At 37.7% G+C, this 21,072-nt stretch overlaps 1 protein-coding gene and 5 long non-coding RNA genes across 36 annotated transcripts in view; all 6 read right to left on the bottom strand.

Moving 5' to 3' along the window:
• The window catches only part of LOC104787371, a 22,295-nt gene extending 3,330 nt beyond the window's left edge, over positions 1–18,965 (bottom strand). The window contains exons 1-45 of the long non-coding RNA XR_002038146.1: positions 18,842–18,965; positions 18,620–18,737; positions 18,454–18,525; positions 18,263–18,364; positions 18,127–18,159; positions 17,821–17,935; positions 17,608–17,707; positions 17,319–17,360; positions 17,040–17,156; positions 14,765–14,864; positions 14,474–14,523; positions 14,195–14,311; positions 14,026–14,105; positions 13,816–13,924; positions 13,578–13,667; positions 13,310–13,448; positions 13,146–13,224; positions 12,897–13,064; positions 12,768–12,831; positions 12,603–12,667; positions 12,427–12,474; positions 12,211–12,321; positions 12,098–12,122; positions 11,898–12,013; positions 11,608–11,685; positions 11,436–11,485; positions 11,090–11,191; positions 10,954–11,005; positions 10,131–10,204; positions 9,445–10,049; positions 9,286–9,358; positions 9,123–9,179; positions 8,954–9,017; positions 8,829–8,874; positions 8,625–8,715; positions 8,413–8,471; positions 8,140–8,281; positions 7,977–8,026; positions 7,803–7,833; positions 7,603–7,705; positions 7,273–7,462; positions 6,596–6,748; positions 6,415–6,491; positions 6,266–6,338; positions 531–560 (exon numbers count right to left, since the gene is read on the bottom strand). This is a non-coding gene — a long non-coding RNA (uncharacterized LOC104787371). The remainder of the gene's footprint in view (positions 1–530; positions 561–6,265; positions 6,339–6,414; positions 6,492–6,595; positions 6,749–7,272; positions 7,463–7,602; positions 7,706–7,802; positions 7,834–7,976; positions 8,027–8,139; positions 8,282–8,412; positions 8,472–8,624; positions 8,716–8,828; positions 8,875–8,953; positions 9,018–9,122; positions 9,180–9,285; positions 9,359–9,444; positions 10,050–10,130; positions 10,205–10,953; positions 11,006–11,089; positions 11,192–11,435; positions 11,486–11,607; positions 11,686–11,897; positions 12,014–12,097; positions 12,123–12,210; positions 12,322–12,426; positions 12,475–12,602; positions 12,668–12,767; positions 12,832–12,896; positions 13,065–13,145; positions 13,225–13,309; positions 13,449–13,577; positions 13,668–13,815; positions 13,925–14,025; positions 14,106–14,194; positions 14,312–14,473; positions 14,524–14,764; positions 14,865–17,039; positions 17,157–17,318; positions 17,361–17,607; positions 17,708–17,820; positions 17,936–18,126; positions 18,160–18,262; positions 18,365–18,453; positions 18,526–18,619; positions 18,738–18,841) is intronic.
• On the bottom strand, positions 1,586–5,670 carry LOC109124883 (citrate synthase, mitochondrial-like). Of its 9 annotated transcripts, none has more exons than XR_002038142.1 (18): positions 5,073–5,311; positions 4,871–4,985; positions 4,667–4,730; positions 4,460–4,510; positions 4,256–4,347; positions 3,997–4,146; positions 3,806–3,907; positions 3,554–3,697; positions 3,371–3,478; positions 3,205–3,274; positions 3,013–3,061; positions 2,887–2,911; positions 2,667–2,791; positions 2,381–2,572; positions 2,223–2,288; positions 2,027–2,126; positions 1,877–1,935; positions 1,586–1,738 (listed from the first exon to the last, which is right to left on the bottom strand). XR_002038142.1 is itself a non-coding variant. In XM_019245998.1 (8 exons), exons 1-6 carry the CDS (start codon positions 5,584–5,586, stop codon positions 4,470–4,472), a joined length of 417 nt encoding a protein of 138 aa, XP_019101543.1. In that variant the 5' UTR covers positions 5,587–5,670; the 3' UTR covers positions 4,069–4,146; positions 4,256–4,347; positions 4,460–4,469. The 9 variants fall into 9 exon arrangements, 1 of the variants encoding a protein (XP_019101543.1); XR_002038143.1 differs by having other exon boundaries at positions 3,013–3,053; positions 3,371–3,488; XR_767885.1 differs by having other exon boundaries at positions 3,371–3,488.
• LOC109133108 lies at positions 10,238–10,852 on the bottom strand. The gene is made up of 3 exons (XR_002038155.1): positions 10,824–10,852; positions 10,478–10,579; positions 10,238–10,393 (listed from the first exon to the last, which is right to left on the bottom strand). It is a non-coding gene; the product is annotated as an uncharacterized LOC109133108 (long non-coding RNA).
• LOC104787375 lies at positions 19,376–20,098 on the bottom strand. Its single transcript, XR_767898.1, has 4 exons — positions 20,062–20,098; positions 19,887–19,956; positions 19,610–19,650; positions 19,376–19,390 (listed from the first exon to the last, which is right to left on the bottom strand). It is a non-coding gene; the product is annotated as an uncharacterized LOC104787375 (long non-coding RNA).
• Positions 20,109–20,729, bottom strand: LOC104787376. The gene is made up of 3 exons (XR_767899.1): positions 20,634–20,729; positions 20,498–20,530; positions 20,109–20,306 (listed from the first exon to the last, which is right to left on the bottom strand). It is a non-coding gene; the product is annotated as an uncharacterized LOC104787376 (long non-coding RNA).
• Positions 20,813–21,072, bottom strand: part of LOC104787377 — a 9,092-nt gene continuing 8,832 nt past the window's right edge. For 22 of the 23 annotated variants that reach the window (XR_767905.2, XR_002038153.1, XR_002038154.1 and 19 more), the window contains one exon: positions 20,813–20,884. This is a non-coding gene — a long non-coding RNA (uncharacterized LOC104787377). The remainder of the gene's footprint in view (positions 20,885–21,072) is intronic. The other variant, XR_767900.2, reaches the window with a different exon arrangement.

The raw sequence follows: 21,072 nt of genomic DNA on the forward strand, positions 1-21,072 counted from the left end.
AAAAAAAAAAAAAAAAAAAAAGAAGTAACAAAAAAAAAGAATCATAGGGATTTAGAAGAAGAAGGAATTAGGAGGTACCTCGAATCAATACCAAAGCTCAGTCCTGACTCCTCTCTGTTTCGTTTTGATTTCAGACTAAGGGGAAGGATGAAGAAGAATATGGGCCGCCAACTAACACTAAAAGCACAATTCCTAGAATTTTCAAAACACTGTCGTTTCAAGCCACAACGATCATCTTCTTCATCATTCACGAGTCACGACACGAGCAGAGGTAACAACCGAGCAGAGGTTAGAGTTAGCGATGAGGAAAGTGAAGAGTTCTCTAAGTAAAGTAAAATTCAACAAAGAAGGACAAGAGATCAAACAAACCAACCTTGGATCGTGGCAGAAATCTCCTCCAAGATAGTGGTCATTGCTTGGCTGGCTCGGAACCTATGAGAGACATAGCAAACAAAATCATCAGGTGATAGATAGAAGAGAAGAGGATTTGCCAATAATATAATAGGGAGGTCTGAGAACAAACCCTANACCGATCAATCGCAGGATCATCCTCCACAAATCTAAACCAACAAAACAAAAACGACATTATGTAACTAGAAGATAAGACAAAACCACCGAACCAAAGTGACAATAAAGAAGCAAATAGTGATGAGTTTAGAGCAAACCCATGAGAACGCTTGAAGACAATAAATGTGATGATTGGATCATGGTTTGCTTCCAAAAGACCTGCAATACAAAGAAAGAAACGTAAGGAACAAAAAAAAAAAAAAAAAAGAAGTAACAAAAAAAAAGAATCATAGGGATTTAGAAGAAGAAGGAATTAGGAGGTACCTCGAATCAATACCAAAGCTCAGTCCTGACTCCTCTCTGTTTCGTTTTGATTTCAGACTAAGGGGAAGGATGAAGAAGAATATGGGCCGCCAACTAACACTAAAAGCACAATTCCTAGAATTTTCAAAACACTGTCGTTTCAAGCCACAACGATCATCTTCTTCATCATTCACGAGTCACGACACGAGCAGAGGTAACAACCGAGCAGAGGTTAGAGTTAGCGATGAGGAAAGTGAAGAGTTCTCTAAGTAAAGTAAAATTCAACAAAGAAGGACAAGAGATCAAACAAACCAACCTTGGATCGTGGCAGAAATCTCCTCCAAGATAGTGGTCATTGCTTAGCTGGCTCGAAACCTATGAGAGACATAGCAAACAAAATCATCAGGTGATAGATAGAAGAGAAGAGGATTTGCCAATAATATAATAGGGAGGTCTGAGAACAAACCCTAGCCGAGTAATATTGGACCCATAGATAGATACTCTATCTGGAATAAGGAACCCAAGGCATTGAGGTTCGAACCTCCATAAACCCTAATTCTCCATACCTACAGAAACATATTAAACCCAAAATCTCAGTCTCCATCTAAATTGTAAACAAAAGAAAAACAACAAACAACTTTAAAAAGGAAATTTCGACTCACAATTCATGGATCTGTGGAGTCCAAGACATTGAGGTTCGAAGCCCCAGGAACCCTAGTTCTCCATACCTAAAGAAACATATANTTAGAAGAAGAAGGAATTAGGAGGTACCTCGAATCAATACCAAAGCTCAGTCCTGACTCCTCTCTGTTTCGTTTTGATTTCAGACTAAGGGGAAGGATGAAGAAGAATATGGGCCGCCAACTAACACTAAAAGCACAATTCCTAGAATTTTCAAAACACTGTCGTTTCAAGCCACAACGATCATCTTCTTCATCATTCACGAGTCACGACACGAGCAGAGGTAACAACCGAGCAGAGGTTAGAGTTAGCGATGAGGAAAGTGAAGAGTTCTCTAAGTAAAGTAAAATTCAACAAAGAAGGACAAGAGATCAAACAAACCAACCTTGGATCGTGGCAGAAATCTCCTCCAAGATAGTGGTCATTGCTTGGCTGGCTCGGAACCTATGAGAGACATAGCAAACAAAATCATCAGGTGATAGATAGAAGAGAAGAGGATTTGCCAATAATATAATAGGGAGGTCTGAGAACAAACCCTAGCCGAGTAATATTGGACCCATAGATAGATACTCTATCTGGAATAAGGAACCCAAGGCATTGAGGTTCGAACCTCCATAAACCCTAATTCTCCATACCTACAGAAACATATTAAACCCAAAATCTCAGTCTCCATCTAAATTGTAAACAAAAGAAAAACAACAAACAACTTTAAAAAGGAAATTTCGACTCACAATTCATGGATCTGTGGAGTCCAAGACATTGAGGTTCGAAGCCCCAGGAACCCTAGTTCTCCATACCTAAAGAAACATATAAAACCCAAAATCTCAGTCTCCATCTAAATTGTAAACAAAAGAAAAACAACAACTTTAAAAAGGAAAATTCGACTCACAATTCATGGATCTGTGGAGTCCAAGACCATCATCATCTTGCTCTCTCGTAGCCATTAGAACAATCTATTTATCATCTTGATCTCTGTATCTCTCTCTCACTCAACACCAAAGTAACTATGTAAAATCAGATTAAGGAGGAGACCAATTAATAAACGTACAGCATACACCAGCAATTATTGTGTCTCCCTCGACTGCAAAACAAGTTGAATTCAGTGGAGCATCAAGATTAAAACCATATGAACGCTTCAATAGATAGAGAGAGATGCATTCAAACAAACACATTACCATAGCTGATTGGGCTGGGAACTAGTCCCCAAGGACAATCTTTGTCAAGAGCTGGGACAGAAACACCCTGAGGGATGTACACATCACGGGACCGGATATTCTGGTAATAGTTCTTCAATGGCCTCCTGTGAGATATTAAACAAAAGAATCGTGAGAAACAAAAGAATCGTGAGAAGCCATCTTAAACCTGAACTCCATCGAAGATAATTTCCCAAAATACCTGGTCCAAGCTCCAGAGAAAGTGGCTGAAATAACAGGGGCTAAATATATGTTAGCTACAGATGAATAACCCTAGAAAAAAAAAAGAAAAAAAAGAAAGCCGAGACAATGAGGAGAACTCACGAACCTTGTGCGAACAGGCTCAATATCTGTTAATCCAGCTACTTCCTAGTAAACTGATAAAAAAAGGAAGTTGTTCAGTTAAGATAATAAGATATATTACTTGTACAGAAGCACAGATGCAAGTACTTGACTTATAAAAATAATTAAGGGAGTAGAGTAATTACACAAAGAAGGACAAGAGAACAAACGAACAAACCTTGGATCGTGGCAGAATCTCCTTCAAGATAGGGGCCATTGCTTGGCTGCAGTGTTGACTGGCTCGTAGCCTGAGAGAGCGAACAAAATCATAATACACATTAAAAACAAATTAGCTTATTGATTAAGTTTTGAGACATGTAGAAACAGAGAGATCCAGAAGAAACCTGTGGACGGTGAGATAAAGCCTCATGAGCTCTTTCATCTGAGGAGCTCATGTGTGAAAAAATTGCAGCATAGCCTAAAGAATCATCTAATGGAATGATGCTACCATCCTTGTACATCCTGCAATGTTAATTCATGAAACTAGAGGTCACAAAAAACACAGAGCAGAGACATGAACTACAAACCTGGCACAGCCGCATGATGAGACAAGTCTTTTGACAGCGCCTTGCACTTTGCTCAGAGCAGTCTCTCACTCCTCACTCCTCACTCCTCAGTCGTCACTCCTAAAGTCCTCTCCAAAACGACAACGTCTCATCAACTAATGGATCCTAAAGAAGAAATAAAGAATTATGGTGGGCCAACTAACACCAACTAATTCCCATGATATCAAATAAAACAACAGATATGATAAAAGGTGTGTATAAATGTGAGGTAACCTGAAAGTTAAACTTAGAAATCAAACACACTCCCAGTCTCCCACAATGATTTTTCTTTCTCTTCGAACCTCCCACACAGTAATCCTGGTTCCTCATGATGATCTGCAACAAAGAGAGACAAAGATGTTTTTTCTGAAGATGTAGAAAGAAAAAAAAAAACAAAAATCGGTTAAGAGGAAGAATACTATTACCTGAAGCTGTAGCCAAGAACAGACCAAAAAGATCCATCATCAATTGATCAAGAGAAGACTACTAGAGTGTACCTTTGGGAAGACTTGGTCTAAGACCTTCAAGGCAAACCTAGAATTCCAACCAGCATAACCACGAATAAGGATGTCAGCCTGTGGACATGCAATCAAAACACACACATCAAGGTACCAATTTTATGAAGATAATGAATTCACATAGAAAAATAGTTTGACATCATAAATAAGGCTAAATCAGACATACATATATCAACGTGGTGACACTACGAGAACACGAAAAGAAAAGCCATCACCATTATCAATTCCACTTCGTCTTGGCCATAAATTGCTTGGAACCTGAGGGAGAGCGAGAGAGCGAACAAGATCATCAGGTGGAGAAGAGAAGGTCTGAGAACAAACCCTTACCGAAAAATAGGACATTGTAACAAAACCCCAGTGTAACACTCACCTGTTGAGGTTTATGTCTGCTCTCTTCTCTCATCGCCACCATTACAACTCTCTACAATGTAAAATTAGGTGTAAACTAGAGTTATATTTGCAACAATCAGAACACTCAGTTTATAATTACCATATCGGCATATTTTGCCATGCTTTGATGAGTCATGACTCATGAAACTAAAAAAAAAAACACAGAGCAGAGAAATGAACTACTAACCTGGAACACCCGCACGATGAGCCAACTCTTTTAACTGCGCCTGAACTTGCTCTTTGCTTGGTACCTATATTGAAAACAAAAAGATACCTTAGGATCATATAATAAGGGAAACAAAAATTGTATGAAAAGAGACAGAACTATACATTAGGATCATATAATAAGGGAAACAAAAAATGTATGAGAATGTTAAAAAGATGATCCAACCTTTGCAGTTAACGGCAGCCACAGAGGACCCTCAGGTAAGGGCTCTACTCTAGATTGAGCAGAAGGTAAAAGTTTTCTGGCATTCAGGAATCGACATTTCCCTAAAGCGTATTCCCTGTAATAAAAAGGGACTAGAATATATAATAAGAGAAAGCCTTCATAATCAAAAAAGAGAGGATAAAAAAATCATTAGAATACATACCATATCAACAGTGATGTTCCCCACTTGTCAACTCCACTTCGTCTCAGGTCCCTACAGAGCCAAGAAGAGTTAAAAATCGCATGAACATAATAAACAAAGCCTTGAATGACTCAATTTAGAAACCAAAGCCTAGAAGAGCAACATGAGTAAGAGAGTGACAACGATCAGTCAAAGCCATCACCAAAAAAAACAACGAAAAGTTAATAACATGCAATTAGAAAAAAACCACCGAACGAAAGAGACAATACAAAATCAAATACAGATGGATTTAGAGCACGGAACCCATGAGAACGCTTGAAGACAATAACATGGATTATAGAATACGTGATGATTGGATCATGGTTTGCTTCCAAAAGACCTGCAAAACGAAGAAAGAAACGTAAGGAACAAAACAAAACAAAACAAAAATATAAGTAAAAGACGTGTGAAGAGGAAAAAGAAAACCCTTTAAAGATGTAGCACAGAGAAGAAGCGTGTCCATCAAAGCCATCACTCTCATCGATAAAAGTATCATCCACAAACTGAAACAACATAATAACAAGTAAATAGCATGAACATGTATATAGAGGTTTCAGCCTGGGATATAACAAAGGGAAAGAAGAAACCGTGAAAGAGGTAACATGGAGCAACAACAGATCAAACGCTGTAAGGTGTAAAAAGGTGTAAAGATACGTGGCAACCTGAAAGTTAAACTCAGAAATTAAACGCTCTCACAATCTTTGTTTTTTCTCTTTGAACCTCCCACACAGTAATCCTAGTTCCTCATGATCTGCATCAAAGAGAGACAGAGATGTTCTTTTCACTTTATATAGAAAGAAACAGAAAAAATCGGTTCAGTGGAAGAAGACTACCTGAAGATGTACCGCAGAGAGGACAAATACAAGCCATCAAAACAGTCACCAACCGATCAAAGCATCCTCCTCCACAATCTAAAATTAACAGAGCCAAGTAGAGTTAAAAATCGCATGAACATAATAAAAAGCCTTGAATGATCAATTTAGAAACCAAACTCTAAAAGAGCAACATGAGTAAGAGAGTGACAACGATCAGTCAAAGCCATCACCGATCAATCGCAGGATCATCGTCCACAAATCTAAACCAATAAAACAAAAACGAGATTATGTTACTAGAAATAAGACAAAACCACCGAACCAAATAAAGAAGCAAATAGAGATGAGTTTAGAGCAAGGAACCCATGAGAACGCTTGAAGACAATAACATGGATTAGAAACGTGATGATTGGATCATCGCTTGCTTCCAAAATACCTGCAATACAAAGAAAGAAACGTAAGGAACAAACAAAACAAAAAAGTAAAAGACGTGTTAAGAGGAAGAACAAAACCCTTTGAAGAAGTAGCACATAGAAGAAACGTGTCCATCAAAGCCATCACTCTCATCGATAAAAGCATCATCCGAAACCTGAAACAACATAACAACAAGTAATTAGCATGAACATACATAAAGCTACCTATGCAATTTGGAAACCAAACCCTAAAAAATTCAGTTAAGAGGAAGAAGACTACCTGAAGATGTAGCGCAGAGAAGACAAAAACGATCCATCAAAACCATCACCAGTCGATCAAAGCATCCTCCTCCACTAAAATATAGGGTCTTAGGCTTAAAAGTTAAAACATGCAGGCCAATATCACTAGGAAGATCAGCGACATTACTGTTTACTGAAAATTTAAATAACATAGCCAAATAATGTTGTAAGACTCCCGAATGACACAGTCCAAATCTCAGGACTGATTGCAACAGATTTGGGAAGGAAAACGGAATGAATACCTGAATTTGTCCAGCCTTTTGCATGAGAGGATAAGATAGAAGAACCAACACACTCTCACAATGGTACCAACTTTATGAAGATAATGAATTCACATAGAAATATAGTTTGAAATCATAAAATAAGGCTAAACCAGACATACGAGAACAGGAACATCCAGCATCATTATCAATTCCACTTCGTCTCAGGTCCCTACAACAATAAAAGTCCCAGTTAAAGCAAATTGTTTTCAAAATTTAATATGAAGAGAAACACTGATCATTAACAAATTTCAAAGCAACACAAGGAACAAATAATAACACAAAATCATACAGGATGATATGAAATAAAACCTGGGGGTCTTCTTCTTCTTCTTCTTCTTCTTCTTCTTCTTGGACGTTGGCTCATAGAATGGTGTCANGAAAACGGAATGAATACCTGAATTTGTCCAGCCTTTTGCATGAGAGGATAAGATAGAAGAACCAACACACTCTCACAATGGTACCAACTTTATGAAGATAATGAATTCACATAGAAATATAGTTTGAAATCATAAAATAAGGCTAAACCAGACATACGAGAACAGGAACATCCAGCATCATTATCAATTCCACTTCGTCTCAGGTCCCTACAACAATAAAAGTCCCAGTTAAAGCAAATTGTTTTCAAAATTTAATATGAAGAGAAACACTGATCATTAACAAATTTCAAAGCAACACAAGGAACAAATAATAACACAAAATCATACAGGATGATATGAAATAAAACCTGGGGGTCTTCTTCTTCTTCTTCTTCTTCTTCTTCTTCTTGGACGTTGGCTCATAGAATGGTGTCATTTATGCTCTCTACCTTCAATGATGATCTCCTTGACCTGATTCACAATATAATTAAACCATTAAATTGTAACTGTAACCAAAAATAAAAGCAAATTCATCGATCAAATCAGTATAACCAGTTTATGTTGTTACCTTAAGCAAGCACGTTGGTGATGATTGTGTTCTGAATCAACGAGAGAAAGAGAGTCAAATAAATCAATCAAAGCCCACCTGTTTACAGAATCAAAAAGAAACAAACCTATATGTCCTAACTCAGTCAAGACCATATAGATTGATAAGAAGAACACAAAAAAAAAAGATACATACCTCTCTCTGACTTGTTTGCTCTCTCGTCGCCATTATAATGCTTCAAAGTTCTGAGAATCGGAAGACAAGAAATTTCAAATCGCACCACCACAACTCAGTAACAAAAAAAAGAATCATGGAGATTTAGAAGAAGAAGGAATTAGGAGGTACTTCTAATCAATACCAAAGCTCAGTCCTGAATCCTTTGTTCCGTTTTGCTTTCAGACAAAGGGGAAGGAAGGAGAAGAATATGGGCTGCCAACTAACACCAAAAGCATAATTCCTAGAATTTTCAAAACACTGTCGTTTCAAGCCAGAACGATCATCTTCTTCATCATTCACGAGTCACGACACGACCAAAGGTAACAACCGAGCAGAGGTTAGAGTGATGAAAGTGAAGAGTTCTCTAAGTAAAATAAATCTTAACAAAGAAGGACAAGAGAACAAACAAACCAACCTTGAATCGTGGCAGAAATCTCCTTCGAGATAGGGGTCATTGCTTGGCTGGCTCAGAACCTATGAGAGAGATATCAAACAAAATCATCAGGTGATAGAAGCTAAGAAGACGAGGATATATAAAGATCAATTGGGCTCAAAGTGCTAGATCTCCATAGACACATCATGACAGCTCAACCAAACCACACATTACCGTCCTGACAACATACTTACCAGATAAGCCCCCTTTCAGTGCTAAACCTTCATGCTTTCGTACGTCCTTGAAAAAATATGATTCATCGTCCTGTTTGGAACAAACACAAACCTGTTTCCTCGTTTCACCACCCAAAGGCCAAAAGAAAGAAACAACAAACCCATTAGGTTATTAATAAATAAAAAGCAAAAAGTTTGAGGAAGTGGACAAGGGAAGACAAAGACCTATAGTTAGCTTCAAGCTTTTCAAACACATCCAATTTATGCATACCTGCAAAACGAAACATAAACCTGAGATTCTTGTTACACTATTGATAAAAATAAACAGAAGAAAATAAAACACAATGTACCTGCTTCTTGACTACCTCTCTTCACAGGCCGTGACTCCATTTGGCTCTCTTCATAGGCCAGAATCTGCGAATTAAAGCAAGTTGCTGACTTAAAAGATTGGCAGATTAAAGTGAAGGAGAAAGGAAGACGTATTGAGTCAAAGACACCTATACAGTTTGATGTTGTTACCTTTTTTGGTTCTGAATTTTCTTCACTCTTCAAACCCATAAGCTTACCTTTTTGGTTCTGAATCAGTTTGATGTTGTTAACTTTTGGTTATTATTGAGTATGAAGTAAAACAACCAACCAAATTGGAGGAAGCAGACAAGGGAAGACAAAGACATATAAATACCTTCTAATCAGTTTAATGTTGTTAGTTACTGAGTCAAATACATCATCGTCCTGGTTAGAACACGAACACATACCTGTTTTGTTTCACCCATTAAAGAAAAAAAACTCGACTCACTCTATAAAAGCGGCCAAGGGAAAGACAAAAGACCAATTTGATTACCATTATAATCATACCCTCTCGCTCGCTCGCTGTCTGTCTCGCTCTTTCTGGTTGGAACTGATTATAACCAAGTGAAGAGCCTTTCTGGTTGGAACTATACACTTTGATGAAAGGGCATTAGTTCTTTTTATTTGTTCTTTAGGACTGAAAGACGGTTTTTTTTTAAATCCACTAATCACAAAAACATTAGAAGTGATACACACGTATCACTTATATAACCTCCAAGTCTGCTCAACACCTCAATGAGGTTTGTGTCCTCTATTCATAACTCTAATCTGATGCACACTGTAGCGTAAATCTGAGGTTTTGTGTGTTTCAGGTGGATACAGTGAAGGAGCCCAATTAGACAATGGGGATGAAATGATACACTTTGGTTTCTCTTCATTCGAATTCAAATTTTCTGGCTAATTCGTTAAAAGTACAAGCTTTTGATCGAATAACCGGTTTGATACTATTTGTTAGTTGGACAGTTAAATTATTTGTCGTTCAATGCCTTCTAATGATTTATTTTTTTCTTCTTAATTTACTCATTGTGTAAAGTATATAGATATACCTGAGAGCAGATGCCACGACTCCTTCAAACACGAAAGATAACGGTGTAGTACCTACAAAACGCACAACATAAGGTATTTGTGAGTAGTATATTCAGGTGAAATGTTACTTTAAAAGAGATATATGCTTCTTACCTTGCTTCGGTTCGACCATAGTAGTCCAGCAAGACCCCACTGTGAGCATCAACACTTGGTCACGGGTTCTTCACCTAAAACAAGCCATCATAGCATTTGTATTTAAATTCGAAATGATCGGCAAAGGAGTTCTCAAGCCTTGTCATACTTTCAACGTAATCCATTACATGAAACGATCCCCCTGTTATACTAGAAATGATAGAGATACTACCTTTCCAAGCTCGGTGAGAACAGGGTGGCACAACTTCGTAAAGCTTTGACACCTACAGAGTAGGAAAGATTTGTAAGCCACTGGACATTGATCGAATTTTGAGAGCAGAGCAGAATAGAAGGAAAAAGGAAAGTACCAGCTGGGAAAAGAGCGTCATCAGGTAAATGCTTCAAGGCAAACTCTCTTTTGCCCTTGGATCAGTTTTGCGCAGAAGATGGTGTCCATATCCTAGAACAACCTGCAGACAAATCATGATGAGGTCAATAGAGATATTTAGTAGACTCGTAACATTACAACATTAACTAGAAGAAGGGAAAAAAAATCTCTTATGGCGGTGTTAGTTACTAGAAGCTATGAGACTGGTAGACCAAACTTTGACGTTATTAAAATGAGGACACATAACAAGATTTTAAATCATTTTCGCATGCTCAATTTGTTTGAAACTTTCATCAGTCATGAACAGGTAGAGGAATTGTTTGCACCATAATCCAAAGATGTATCTGAGGGGATANAGCCATCATAGCATTTGTATTTAAATTTGAAATGATCGGCAAAGGAGTTCTCAAGCCTTGTCATACTTTCAACGTAATCCATTACATGAAAAGATACTACCTTTCCAAGCTCGGTGAGAACAGGGTGGCACAACTTCGTAAAGCTTTGACCCCTACAGAGTAGGAAAGATTTGTAAGCCACTGGACATTGATCGAATTTTGAGAGCAGAGCAGAATAGAAGGAAAAAGGAAAGTACCAGCTGGAAAAAGAGCGTCATCAGGTAAATGCTTCAAGGCAAACTCTCTTTTGCCCTTGGATCAGTTTTGCGCAGAAGATGGTGTCCATATCCTAGAACAACCTGCAGACAAATCATGATGAGGTCAATAGAGATATTTAGTAGACTCGTAACATTACAACATTAACTAGAAGAAGGGAAAAAAAATCTCTTATGGCGGTGTTAGTTACTAGAAGCTATGAGACTGGTAGACCAAACTTTGACGTTATTAAAATGAGGACACATAACAAGATTTTAAATCATTTTCGCATGCTCAATTTGTTTGAAACTTTCATCAGTCATGAACAGGTAGAGGAATTGTTTGCACCATAATCCAAAGATGTATCTGAGGGGATAGAATCACCATTCTTGTACATCCTGCAATGATTGAGTGGAAAGTTAGATACAAAAATAGAAGTAAAAGTACACTATCAGTACTGAAAACTCAGAAGCTACAAGAAACATGAAAAAGATTACAAAAATATATATTCTTCACTAACCTGCGATAAACATACGCAGCTACAACAGGAACACGAGCAATCAGGTCCAGACAATCCTCATATGTTGGCTCCTAGAACCTGGACAAAAAGATTTTTGTTATGATACCAGCTACTACGAAACGCTATCAATAACTAAACCAGAAACTTGAAACGGACACTTTGACTTGTAAATTCCATTTTCATATGCCTTTTGGAACTCTTTAACCCATCTCACAACAAAAACAAGCAAACAACTATAAGAGTAAAGAGAACCACATAATTGTTTACTTAATAGCAAAAAACGGAATTACCCATTCAATGCACCACCTGAGAGCACACAAAATGAAAGTCCCTTAATCGGTCAAGTCTTGGCTTGGCTTGAACAGCTTGTAGCTATCAACCATGGAGAGACCACGATTGAGCTTCCCTGCAGAAAAAAAAAACAGAACGCACAAGTGTTTGATGTGAGTTGATAAGTTTAGATGAAATGTCTGAGAGAGGCTCCTCTCACCGCCACGTACATTGTAGTCAAGCATCTGCAAAGAGAGGCACCAAATCAGCAGAAACGAAATGATCGAAGATTCTGATTCAAATTAAAAAGGAGAGTGATTCGAGGGAATATACTCATTCAAGCCACTGGCAGGAGTCGTGAGTGAATTCAAATTGCCGCTGGCAGGAGTCGTGAGTGAATTCAAATTAAGGATCTTGAAGCAGGTTAGAGCAATACTCGTTTCCCTGCAGTTAGTGAGACAATCAACAGATGAAAAACACCTATTACAAGAGAGGAACGTGAGACCACATTTGGGTGTCAGAATACTAAACTACACCACTTCAGTATACCTTTTTGTTCACAGGGCTACAAGCCTCCTTAGTTCAGTATAGTGAGGCCTCCAATCATTATTTTGCAGGAAAACAGAGGCATATTAGATGGCATGAAAGCAAGTGTTCTATGCATACAAACAACTTTTCTAGGGGTTAAAAGAAGCATAATACATAATACTTGATTAAAAACTTACGGTGAAGCTATTGAAGATGTTTATGGATGTTTGTTAGCCCTTTCCATTGCTTGAAGATTAAATTCCTGCAACAGTAAGAAATGAGATCCTTGCAGATTCATTAAACGGTTTCATTAAGCTATGCGTATGTTAAAGTCTTGATACTCCCAGATGAAGGGTATTTACCAGAAAACTCTAGCAGATGTGGTGTACTTCTTTGTGGTGCAGGCAAATCTGGAGCTGTCGAGATCTGCACTAAGTCACAGAAAGCAATTAGGTTTCGTTTAGTTATCTAGTTCTGAAGTACAAATATACCTCGGTGAACCTAGATGCACTGCCTTCCTACTATCTGTCTTTTCACAGGTCGAGCTCGGGAAACTTGGGTGTTAAAAAGACCTTGTCTTGTCTTGTGGAGCGGAGTTGCTAGTTTTGGATTGAGAAAGATCGGTGTTAAAAAGACCTTGTCTTGTCCTCCGATCCACACTTGCAAAAAGATTCAGAGAGTTAGAAGATAAGAGAATTTTGTAACTATAATGAAATAATCTAACAGGGAATATTACTTACAGATGGTTAAGATTTAGAAGAACACGAACTTGTTGAGGTATGTGTTGATGCCTCTCTGATTCTCCTTTCAAGGATTCTTCTGCATTAAGCGAAAATCATGACTATTAAAAAATAGTATCACCTTAATCTGCTGGTTCCAAAAGTGAGACGAAAGATAAACTTACATCACAAGCAGCTTCCCATTGCAAGCAGCTTCTTTATATAGAGTTGTTTTTCTTGGATTTGACTCTTTTCATTTCCTGTAAGCAGGTGGAAACCGAAGGTTCCGCTGTCGAACTTGTACGGATCTGGTGCGTTGCACTTCTGCTATTCCAAAACCAACATGAAACAATCAAAGAACAAGGTTCATCAGATACAAAGCAAAGACTGTAAAAAAAGCTACTCATACGAGATAGAGTTAGTCGGAGTGTGAGAGAAATAGAGTAGACTTACGAGAAAGGAAATCGAACCGAAGAAGAATGGGGGCAAACCGGAGAAGAAATTGTTTTCTCTGGGCAAGCTTTTTGTCCAAACCCGAGGGACCTGCAGAGGAAACGGAAAACATAACCAATGCTAATACGAGCCAGGCCAGTTCTAAAACCAAATACCATCTGGTTTATATCAATCGAGATATATGAATATGTACATCTACAATGGACGATAGGGAAGCAGCCATCAACGACATAATTACCTGCACAATACTAAGGGTTGCAAAAGTCACAGGATCTGAGAAGTCTCTTCCCCGAGGTGAAACTACCACCAAAAGATCAGAGGATATGGCCTTATTACATGAAAGCATGCTGTTCATGAAAGCATAAAAAGAAGTAGCCATAAGAAAATACGTTGTCACAAAGGGGGGAACTAAATACTTTGAGGAATCATTTAAGATAGGAACCTTTACCTGGCCATGAACATGATCGACACGGTCTGCACCAAGCTGTGTTATATTTGCTACAAGCTTAGCTGCAATAGATTCACGTCCTTGAGGAATCATATAAACAGTCTGTTAGCCATCAACGAGAAAGTAACATGAATGAAACACTTGACAAACTCAAATAACATTCCCTTACACTCTCTTGCAGCTGAGCTTAAATCTCAGCATCACCAAAACGTTTAATCTTGATTTTCCCAAGCTCCAAACCCATATAGCAAGAAATATTCTGACTTGTGAGTTTCATCATATGGTCCTGAAATTGAGGAAATCTTATGAGGAAAGAGGGAACTAGAAAAGAAAAATATATTCGTTGAATCGTTGGAAGTAGCATTTAAGAACAATCTCAACCATCAGAACAAATACTTAACAACTTCATTTAAAAAAAAAAATTATACAAACGGGGGTCTACACTAACCTGCTGTTCCATAATTAACTCTTGCAGCTGCGACTTTAGGTCCTGCATTGCTACCATTTAAACGAAATAAACAAACAATCCCACAACCAGCACTTCCAGAAGCAATATTAAGAAGGAAAACACAAACCAATCTTTCAAACAGACTTTTGCATACATCAAATTCAAATATCAAGTTTAGTAAGCATTTGGATCTAGCTTGAGACATAAATGAATAAAAGCTGAAAACTAAATGATCACATGCGGTGACACGGAAATATAATATGTGCAGATAGATAGAGAATTATAACTCACCTTCTGTGTCAATCATGTCGTCCACCATTACAGACTTATAACTCACCTGCAATGTCAAATCTGCAACAAGGTTGGCTGCAACAGATTCACGTCCTTGAGCCTGCAAAAAATTGTAGAATAAAAGTCATATAAAAAGTCTGTTAGCCATCAACGAGAAACTAAATGGGGCCACAAGAATGAAACAATTGACAAACTCATATAACATCCCCTTACACTCTCTTGCAGCTGAGCATAGATCCCAGCATCAGCAAAACGTTTAATCTTGATTCTCCCAAGCTCTATACCCAGATAGAAAGAAATATTCTGACTTGAGTGTCGTCAGACGGTCCTGAAATTGGAAAAAAAAACTTATGAGGAAAGAGGGAACTAGAAAAGCAATATCAAAAAAGGAAAAAGCAAACTATTCTTTGAAGCAGACTTTTACTATGCAGACATCAAATTCAAATATCAAGTTTACTACACAGTTGGATCAAGCTTGAGACATATATAAAAGCTAAAACATGATCACATTATAGCTACCTTCCCTTTAGCATCACCTGATAAGTTCATTACCTACAACATCGGAGTAAGAGGTACTATATAGATAAGAACAAATTAGAATTGGAAACTCAAAATATTCAGTAACTTTAAGTGGAACAAAACCAAAGTGTCAAACCTTGGAAAGTGCATAACTGATAACAATTTTCCCACAGCCAGAAGCACCAGGAATGGCGCAGGTTCCACCACAAACTGAAGGGGAAAGGGCATCAAGGACACGCTGACAACAGGAAAAGAAAGCAATCAACAACACACATCTTTAATTGACTATCTTGGTTGTAAAAAAAAATATATTAATTGAGTAATTACCTGCCCAGTAAGTAGAGGAGTATCAGCACCAAGCTTTGAAGCAACTGGCCAAGGCATACGTACAAGCCAGCTCTGACATATTATCAACCAAACAAATTTAATAAGTGAACCAAATAGCTTAAAAAAATTAGGCTTGCAAGTAGGAAAATTATAGATTCATGCAAACCTGAAGCATTGTGAAAGATTATGGGACGAGCCCTCGCGCGACACTACCAACATGAAGTGAAACTACCACCAAATCATCAGAGAGTATGGCCTTATTAATTGTAATGAAGTATCACAGGCTGTTCATGAATAATAAAGTAGAAAAAGAAGTAGCGATAAGAAAATACATAGTCAGAAAAGGGGAAGTCAATGCTATGAGGAATCAAAAGATAGGAAACTTTACCTGGCCATAAACATGATCAAAGTAGCCCATAGACTGTCTCGGACGGAATGAAGATGACAAGCAAGGACACGGCCTGCACCAGACTGTGTTGTTATAAAATTGGCCACAAGCTTGGTTAACGTCCTTGAGCCTGCAAAAAAAAAACGTAGAATAAATGAAAAGTCTATTAGCCATCAACGAGAGAGTAAATGGGGACACAGGAATGAAACACAACTGAGAAACTCAAATCATATCCCAAGCTTACAGTCTCTTGCATCAGCAAAACGTTTGATCTTTGATTATCCCAAGCTCCAGAGCCAAATAGCAAGAAATATCCTGTAAAAAACAGACAACGGGAACAAACAAGGACAAGATAAAAAATCAGTGTCTACCTAAAATCAGTTTCAAACTAATACAAATTCTATCCGAGGAAGAAGGAAACTAAGAAAGAACCTGAGCTAATTAAGGCAGGATAAGCAGTACCAGAAGTACAAATTGTGTGTAAGCAGATGGAAACCGAAGGACTTTGTATGGATCCCGCTGGAGAAACATTGCATAAGCTCCAACAACCTGAAAAAGAACAGAGAATATGAATCTATGTGACAACTTAACATGCGATTTGGTGAATGCAATGTTTCATGGTTCTAAACCCCAAGGACCTGCAGAGGAAACANCATAATTACCTGCACAATACTAAGGGTTGCAAAAGTCACAGGATCTGAGAAGTCTCTTCCCCGAGGTGAAACTACCACCAAAAGATCAGAGGATATGGCCTTATTACATGAAAGCATGCTGTTCATGAAAGCATAAAAAGAAGTAGCCATAAGAAAATACGTTGTCACAAAGGGGGGAACTAAATACTTTGAGGAATCATTTAAGATAGGAACCTTTACCTGGCCATGAACATGATCGACACGGTCTGCACCAAGCTGTGTTATATTTGCTACAAGCTTAGCTGCAATAGATTCACGTCCTTGAGGAATCATATAAACAGTCTGTTAGCCATCAACGAGAAAGTAACATGAATGAAACACTTGACAAACTCAAATAACATTCCCTTACACTCTCTTGCAGCTGAGCTTAAATCTCAGCATCACCAAAACGTTTAATCTTGATTTTCCCAAGCTCCAAACCCATATAGCAAGAAATATTCTGACTTGTGAGTTTCATCATATGGTCCTGAAATTGAGGAAATCTTATGAGGAAAGAGGGAACTAGAAAAGAAAAATATATTCGTTGAATCGTTGGAAGTAGCATTTAAGAACAATCTCAACCATCAGAACAAATACTTAACAACTTCATTTAAAAAAAAAAATTATACAAACGGGGGTCTACACTAACCTGCTGTTCCATAATTAACTCTTGCAGCTGCGACTTTAGGTCCTGCATTGCTACCATTTAAACGAAATAAACAAACAATCCCACAACCAGCACTTCCAGAAGCAATATTAAGAAGGAAAACACAAACCAATCTTTCAAACAGACATTTGCATACATAAAATTCAAATATCAAGTTTAATAAGCATGGATCTAGCTTGAGACATAAATGAATAAAAGCTGAAAACTAAATGATCACATGCGGTGACACGGAAATATAATATGTGCAGATAGATAGAGAATTATAAGTCACCTTCTGTGTCAATCATGTCGTCCACCATTACAAACTTATAACTCACCTGCAATGTCAAATCTGCAACAAGGTTGGCTGCAACAGATTCACGTCCTTGAGCCTGCAAAAAATTGTAGAATAAAAGTCATATAAAAAGTCTGTTAGCCATCAACGAGAAACTAAATGGGGCCACAAGAATGAAACAATTGACAAACTCATATAACATCCCCTTACACTCTCTTGCAGCTGAGCATAGATCCCAGCATCAGCAAAACGTTTAATCTTGATTCTCCCAAGCTCTATACCCAGATAGAAAGAAATATTCTGACTTGAGTGTCGTCAGACGGTCCTGAAATTGGAAAAAAAAACTTATGAGGAAAGAGGGAACTAGAAAAGCAATATCAAAAAAGGAAAAAGCAAACTATTCTTTGAAGCAGACTTTTACTATGCAGACATCAAATTCAAATATCAAGTTTACTACACAGTTGGATCAAGCTTGAGACATATATAAAAGCTAAAACATGATCACATTATAGCTACCTTCCCTTTAGCATCACCTGATAAGTTCATTACCTACAACATCGGAGTAAGAGGTACTATATAGATAAGAACAAATTAGAATTGGAAACTCAAAATATTCAGTAACTTTAAGTGGAACAAAACCAAAGTGTCAAACCTTGGAAAGTGCATAACTGATAACAATTTTCCCACAGCCAGAAGCACCAGGAATGGCGCAGGTTCCACCACAAACTGAAGGGGAAAGGGCATCAAGGACACGCTGACAACAGGAAAAGAAAGCAATCAACAACACACATCTTTAATTGACTATCTTGGTTGTAAAAAAAAATATATTAATTGAGTAATTACCTGCCCAGTAAGTAGAGGAGTATCAGCAGCAAGCTTTGAAGCAACTGGCCAAGGCATACGTACAAGCCAGCTCTGACATATTATCAACCAAACAAATTTAATAAGTGAACCAAATAGCTTAAAAAAATTAGGCTTGCAAGTAGGAAAATTATAGATTCATGCAAACCTGAAGCATTGTGAAAGATTATGGGACGAGCCCTCGCGCGACACTACCAACATGAAGTGAAACTACCACCAAATCATCAGAGAGTATGGCCTTATTAATTGTAATGAAGTATCACAGGCTGTTCATGAATAATAAAGTAGAAAAAGAAGTAGCGATAAGAAAATACATAGTCAGAAAAGGGGAAGTCAATGCTATGAGGAATCAAAAGATAGGAAACTTTACCTGGCCATAAACATGATCAAAGTAGCCCATAGACTGTCTCGGACGGAATGAAGATGACAAGCAAGGACACGGCCTGCACCAGACTGTGTTGTTATAAAATTGGCCACAAGCTTGGTTAACGTCCTTGAGCCTGCAAAAAAAAAACGTAGAATAAATGAAAAGTCTATTAGCCATCAACGAGAGAGTAAATGGGGACACAGGAATGAAACACAACTGAGAAACTCAAATCATATCCCAAGCTTACAGTCTCTTGCATCAGCAAAACGTTTGATCTTTGATTATCCCAAGCTCCAGAGCCAAATAGCAAGAAATATCCTGTAAAAAACAGACAACGGGAACAAACAAGGACAAGATAAAAAATCAGTGTCTACCTAAAATCAGTTTCAAACTAATACAAATTCTATCCGAGGAAGAAGGAAACTAAGAAAGAACCTGAGCTAATTAAGGCAGGATAAGCAGTACCAGAAGTACAAATTGTGTGTAAGCAGATGGAAACCGAAGGACTTTGTATGGATCCCGCTGGAGAAACATTGCATAAGCTCCAACAACCTGAAAAAGAACAGAGAATATGAATCTATGTGACAACTTAACATGCGATTTGGTGAATGCAATGTTTCATGGTTCTAAACCCCAAGGACCTGCAGAGGAAACAGTCTGTACCAAGTTGTGTTAAATTTGCTACAAGCTTAGCTACACTAGATTCACGTCCTTGAGTCTGCAATGAAATTGTAAATAAAAGAGTCATATGAAAAGGGGGTCTATGCTAACCTGTTGTTCCGGAATAAATCTTGCAGCTGCGACCACAGGTCCTGCATTGCCATCATTTAAACGTAATAAACAAATAATCCCACACGCAGCACTTCCAGAACCAGAAGCAATATCAAGAAGGAAAAAACAAACTATTCTATCAAGCAGACTTTTACTATGCATTACATCAAATTCAAATATCAAGTTTAGTAAACATTTGGATCAAGCTTGAGACATATATAAAAGCTAAAACATGATCACATGCAGGGACACAGAAAGATACAAACTTATAACTCACCTGCTGTGTCGATCATGTTGTCCACCATTATAGCTACTTTCCCTTTAACATCACCAAATGAGTTCATCACCTACAACATCGGAGTTAGAGTACTATATAACAAAAAACAAATTAGATTTGGAAATTATAAATATCAGTAATTAATTAAAGTGGAACAAAACCAAAAGTGTCACACCTTGGAAATTGCATGACTGATAACAATTTTCCCACAGCCTNTCATATAAAAAGTCTGTTAGCCATCAACGAGAAACTAAATGGGGCCACAGGAATGAAACAATTGACAAACTCAAATAACATCCCTTTACACTCTCAAATAGCTGAGCATAGATCCCAGCATCAGCAAAACGTTTAATCTTGATTCTCCCAAGCTCTATACCCAGATAGAAAGAAATATTCTGACTTGAGTGTCGTCAGACGGTCCTGAAATTGGAAAAAAAAACTTATGAGGAAAGAGGGAACTAGAAAAGCAATATCAAAAAAGGAAAAAGCAAACTATTCTTTGAAGCAGACTTTTACTATGCAGACATCAAATTCAAATATCAAGTTTACTACACAGTTGGATCAAGCTTGAGACATATATAAAAGCTAAAACATGATCACATTATAGCTACCTTCCCTTTAGCATCACCTGATAAGTTCATTACCTACAACATCGGAGTAAGAGGTACTATATAGATAAGAACAAATTAGAATTGGAAACTCAAAATATTCAGTAACTTTAAGTGGAACAAAACCAAAGTGTCAAACCTTGGAAAGTGCATAACTGATAACAATTTTCCCACAGCCAGAAGCACCAGGAATGGCGCAGGTTCCACCACAAACTGAAGGGGAAAGGGCATCAAGGACACGCTGACAACAGGAAAAGAAAGCAATCAACAACACACAACTTCAATTGACTATCTTGGTTGTAAAAAAAATATTAATGNTTAATCTTGATTCTCCCAAGCTCTATACCCAGATAGAAAGAAATATTCTGACTTGAGTGTCTTCAGACGGTCCTGAAATTGGAAAAAAAACTTATGAGGAAAGAGGGAACTAGGAAAGCAATATCAAAAAAGGAAAAACCAAACTATTCTTTGAAGCAGACTTTTACTATGCAGACATCAAATTCAAATATCAAGTTTAGTAAACAGTTGGATCAAGCTTGAGACATATATAAAAGCTAAAACATGATCACATTATAGCT

The sequence above is a fragment of the Camelina sativa genome, chromosome 5 (genome assembly GCF_000633955.1).
Source record: "Camelina sativa cultivar DH55 chromosome 5, Cs, whole genome shotgun sequence".
Taxonomy (NCBI): Eukaryota; Viridiplantae; Streptophyta; class Magnoliopsida; order Brassicales; family Brassicaceae; genus Camelina; species Camelina sativa.

What these genes read in the sequence shown, in the direction of transcription:
- LOC109124883 (XM_019245998.1), bottom strand. Translation starts at nt 5,586, where the DNA reads ATGATACTTTTATCGATGAGAGTGATGGCTTTGATGGACACGCTTCTT. An exon ending in GGAACATCACTGTTGATATG is followed by an intron (nt 4,986 to 5,072) that starts GTATGTATTCTA and finishes TTTTTATTACAG; the next exon opens with GGAATACGCTTTAGGGAAAT. An exon ending in TCATCGTGCGGGTGTTCCAG is followed by an intron (nt 4,511 to 4,666) that starts GTTAGTAGTTCA and finishes TTTACATTGTAG; the next exon opens with AGAGTTGTAATGGTGGCGAT.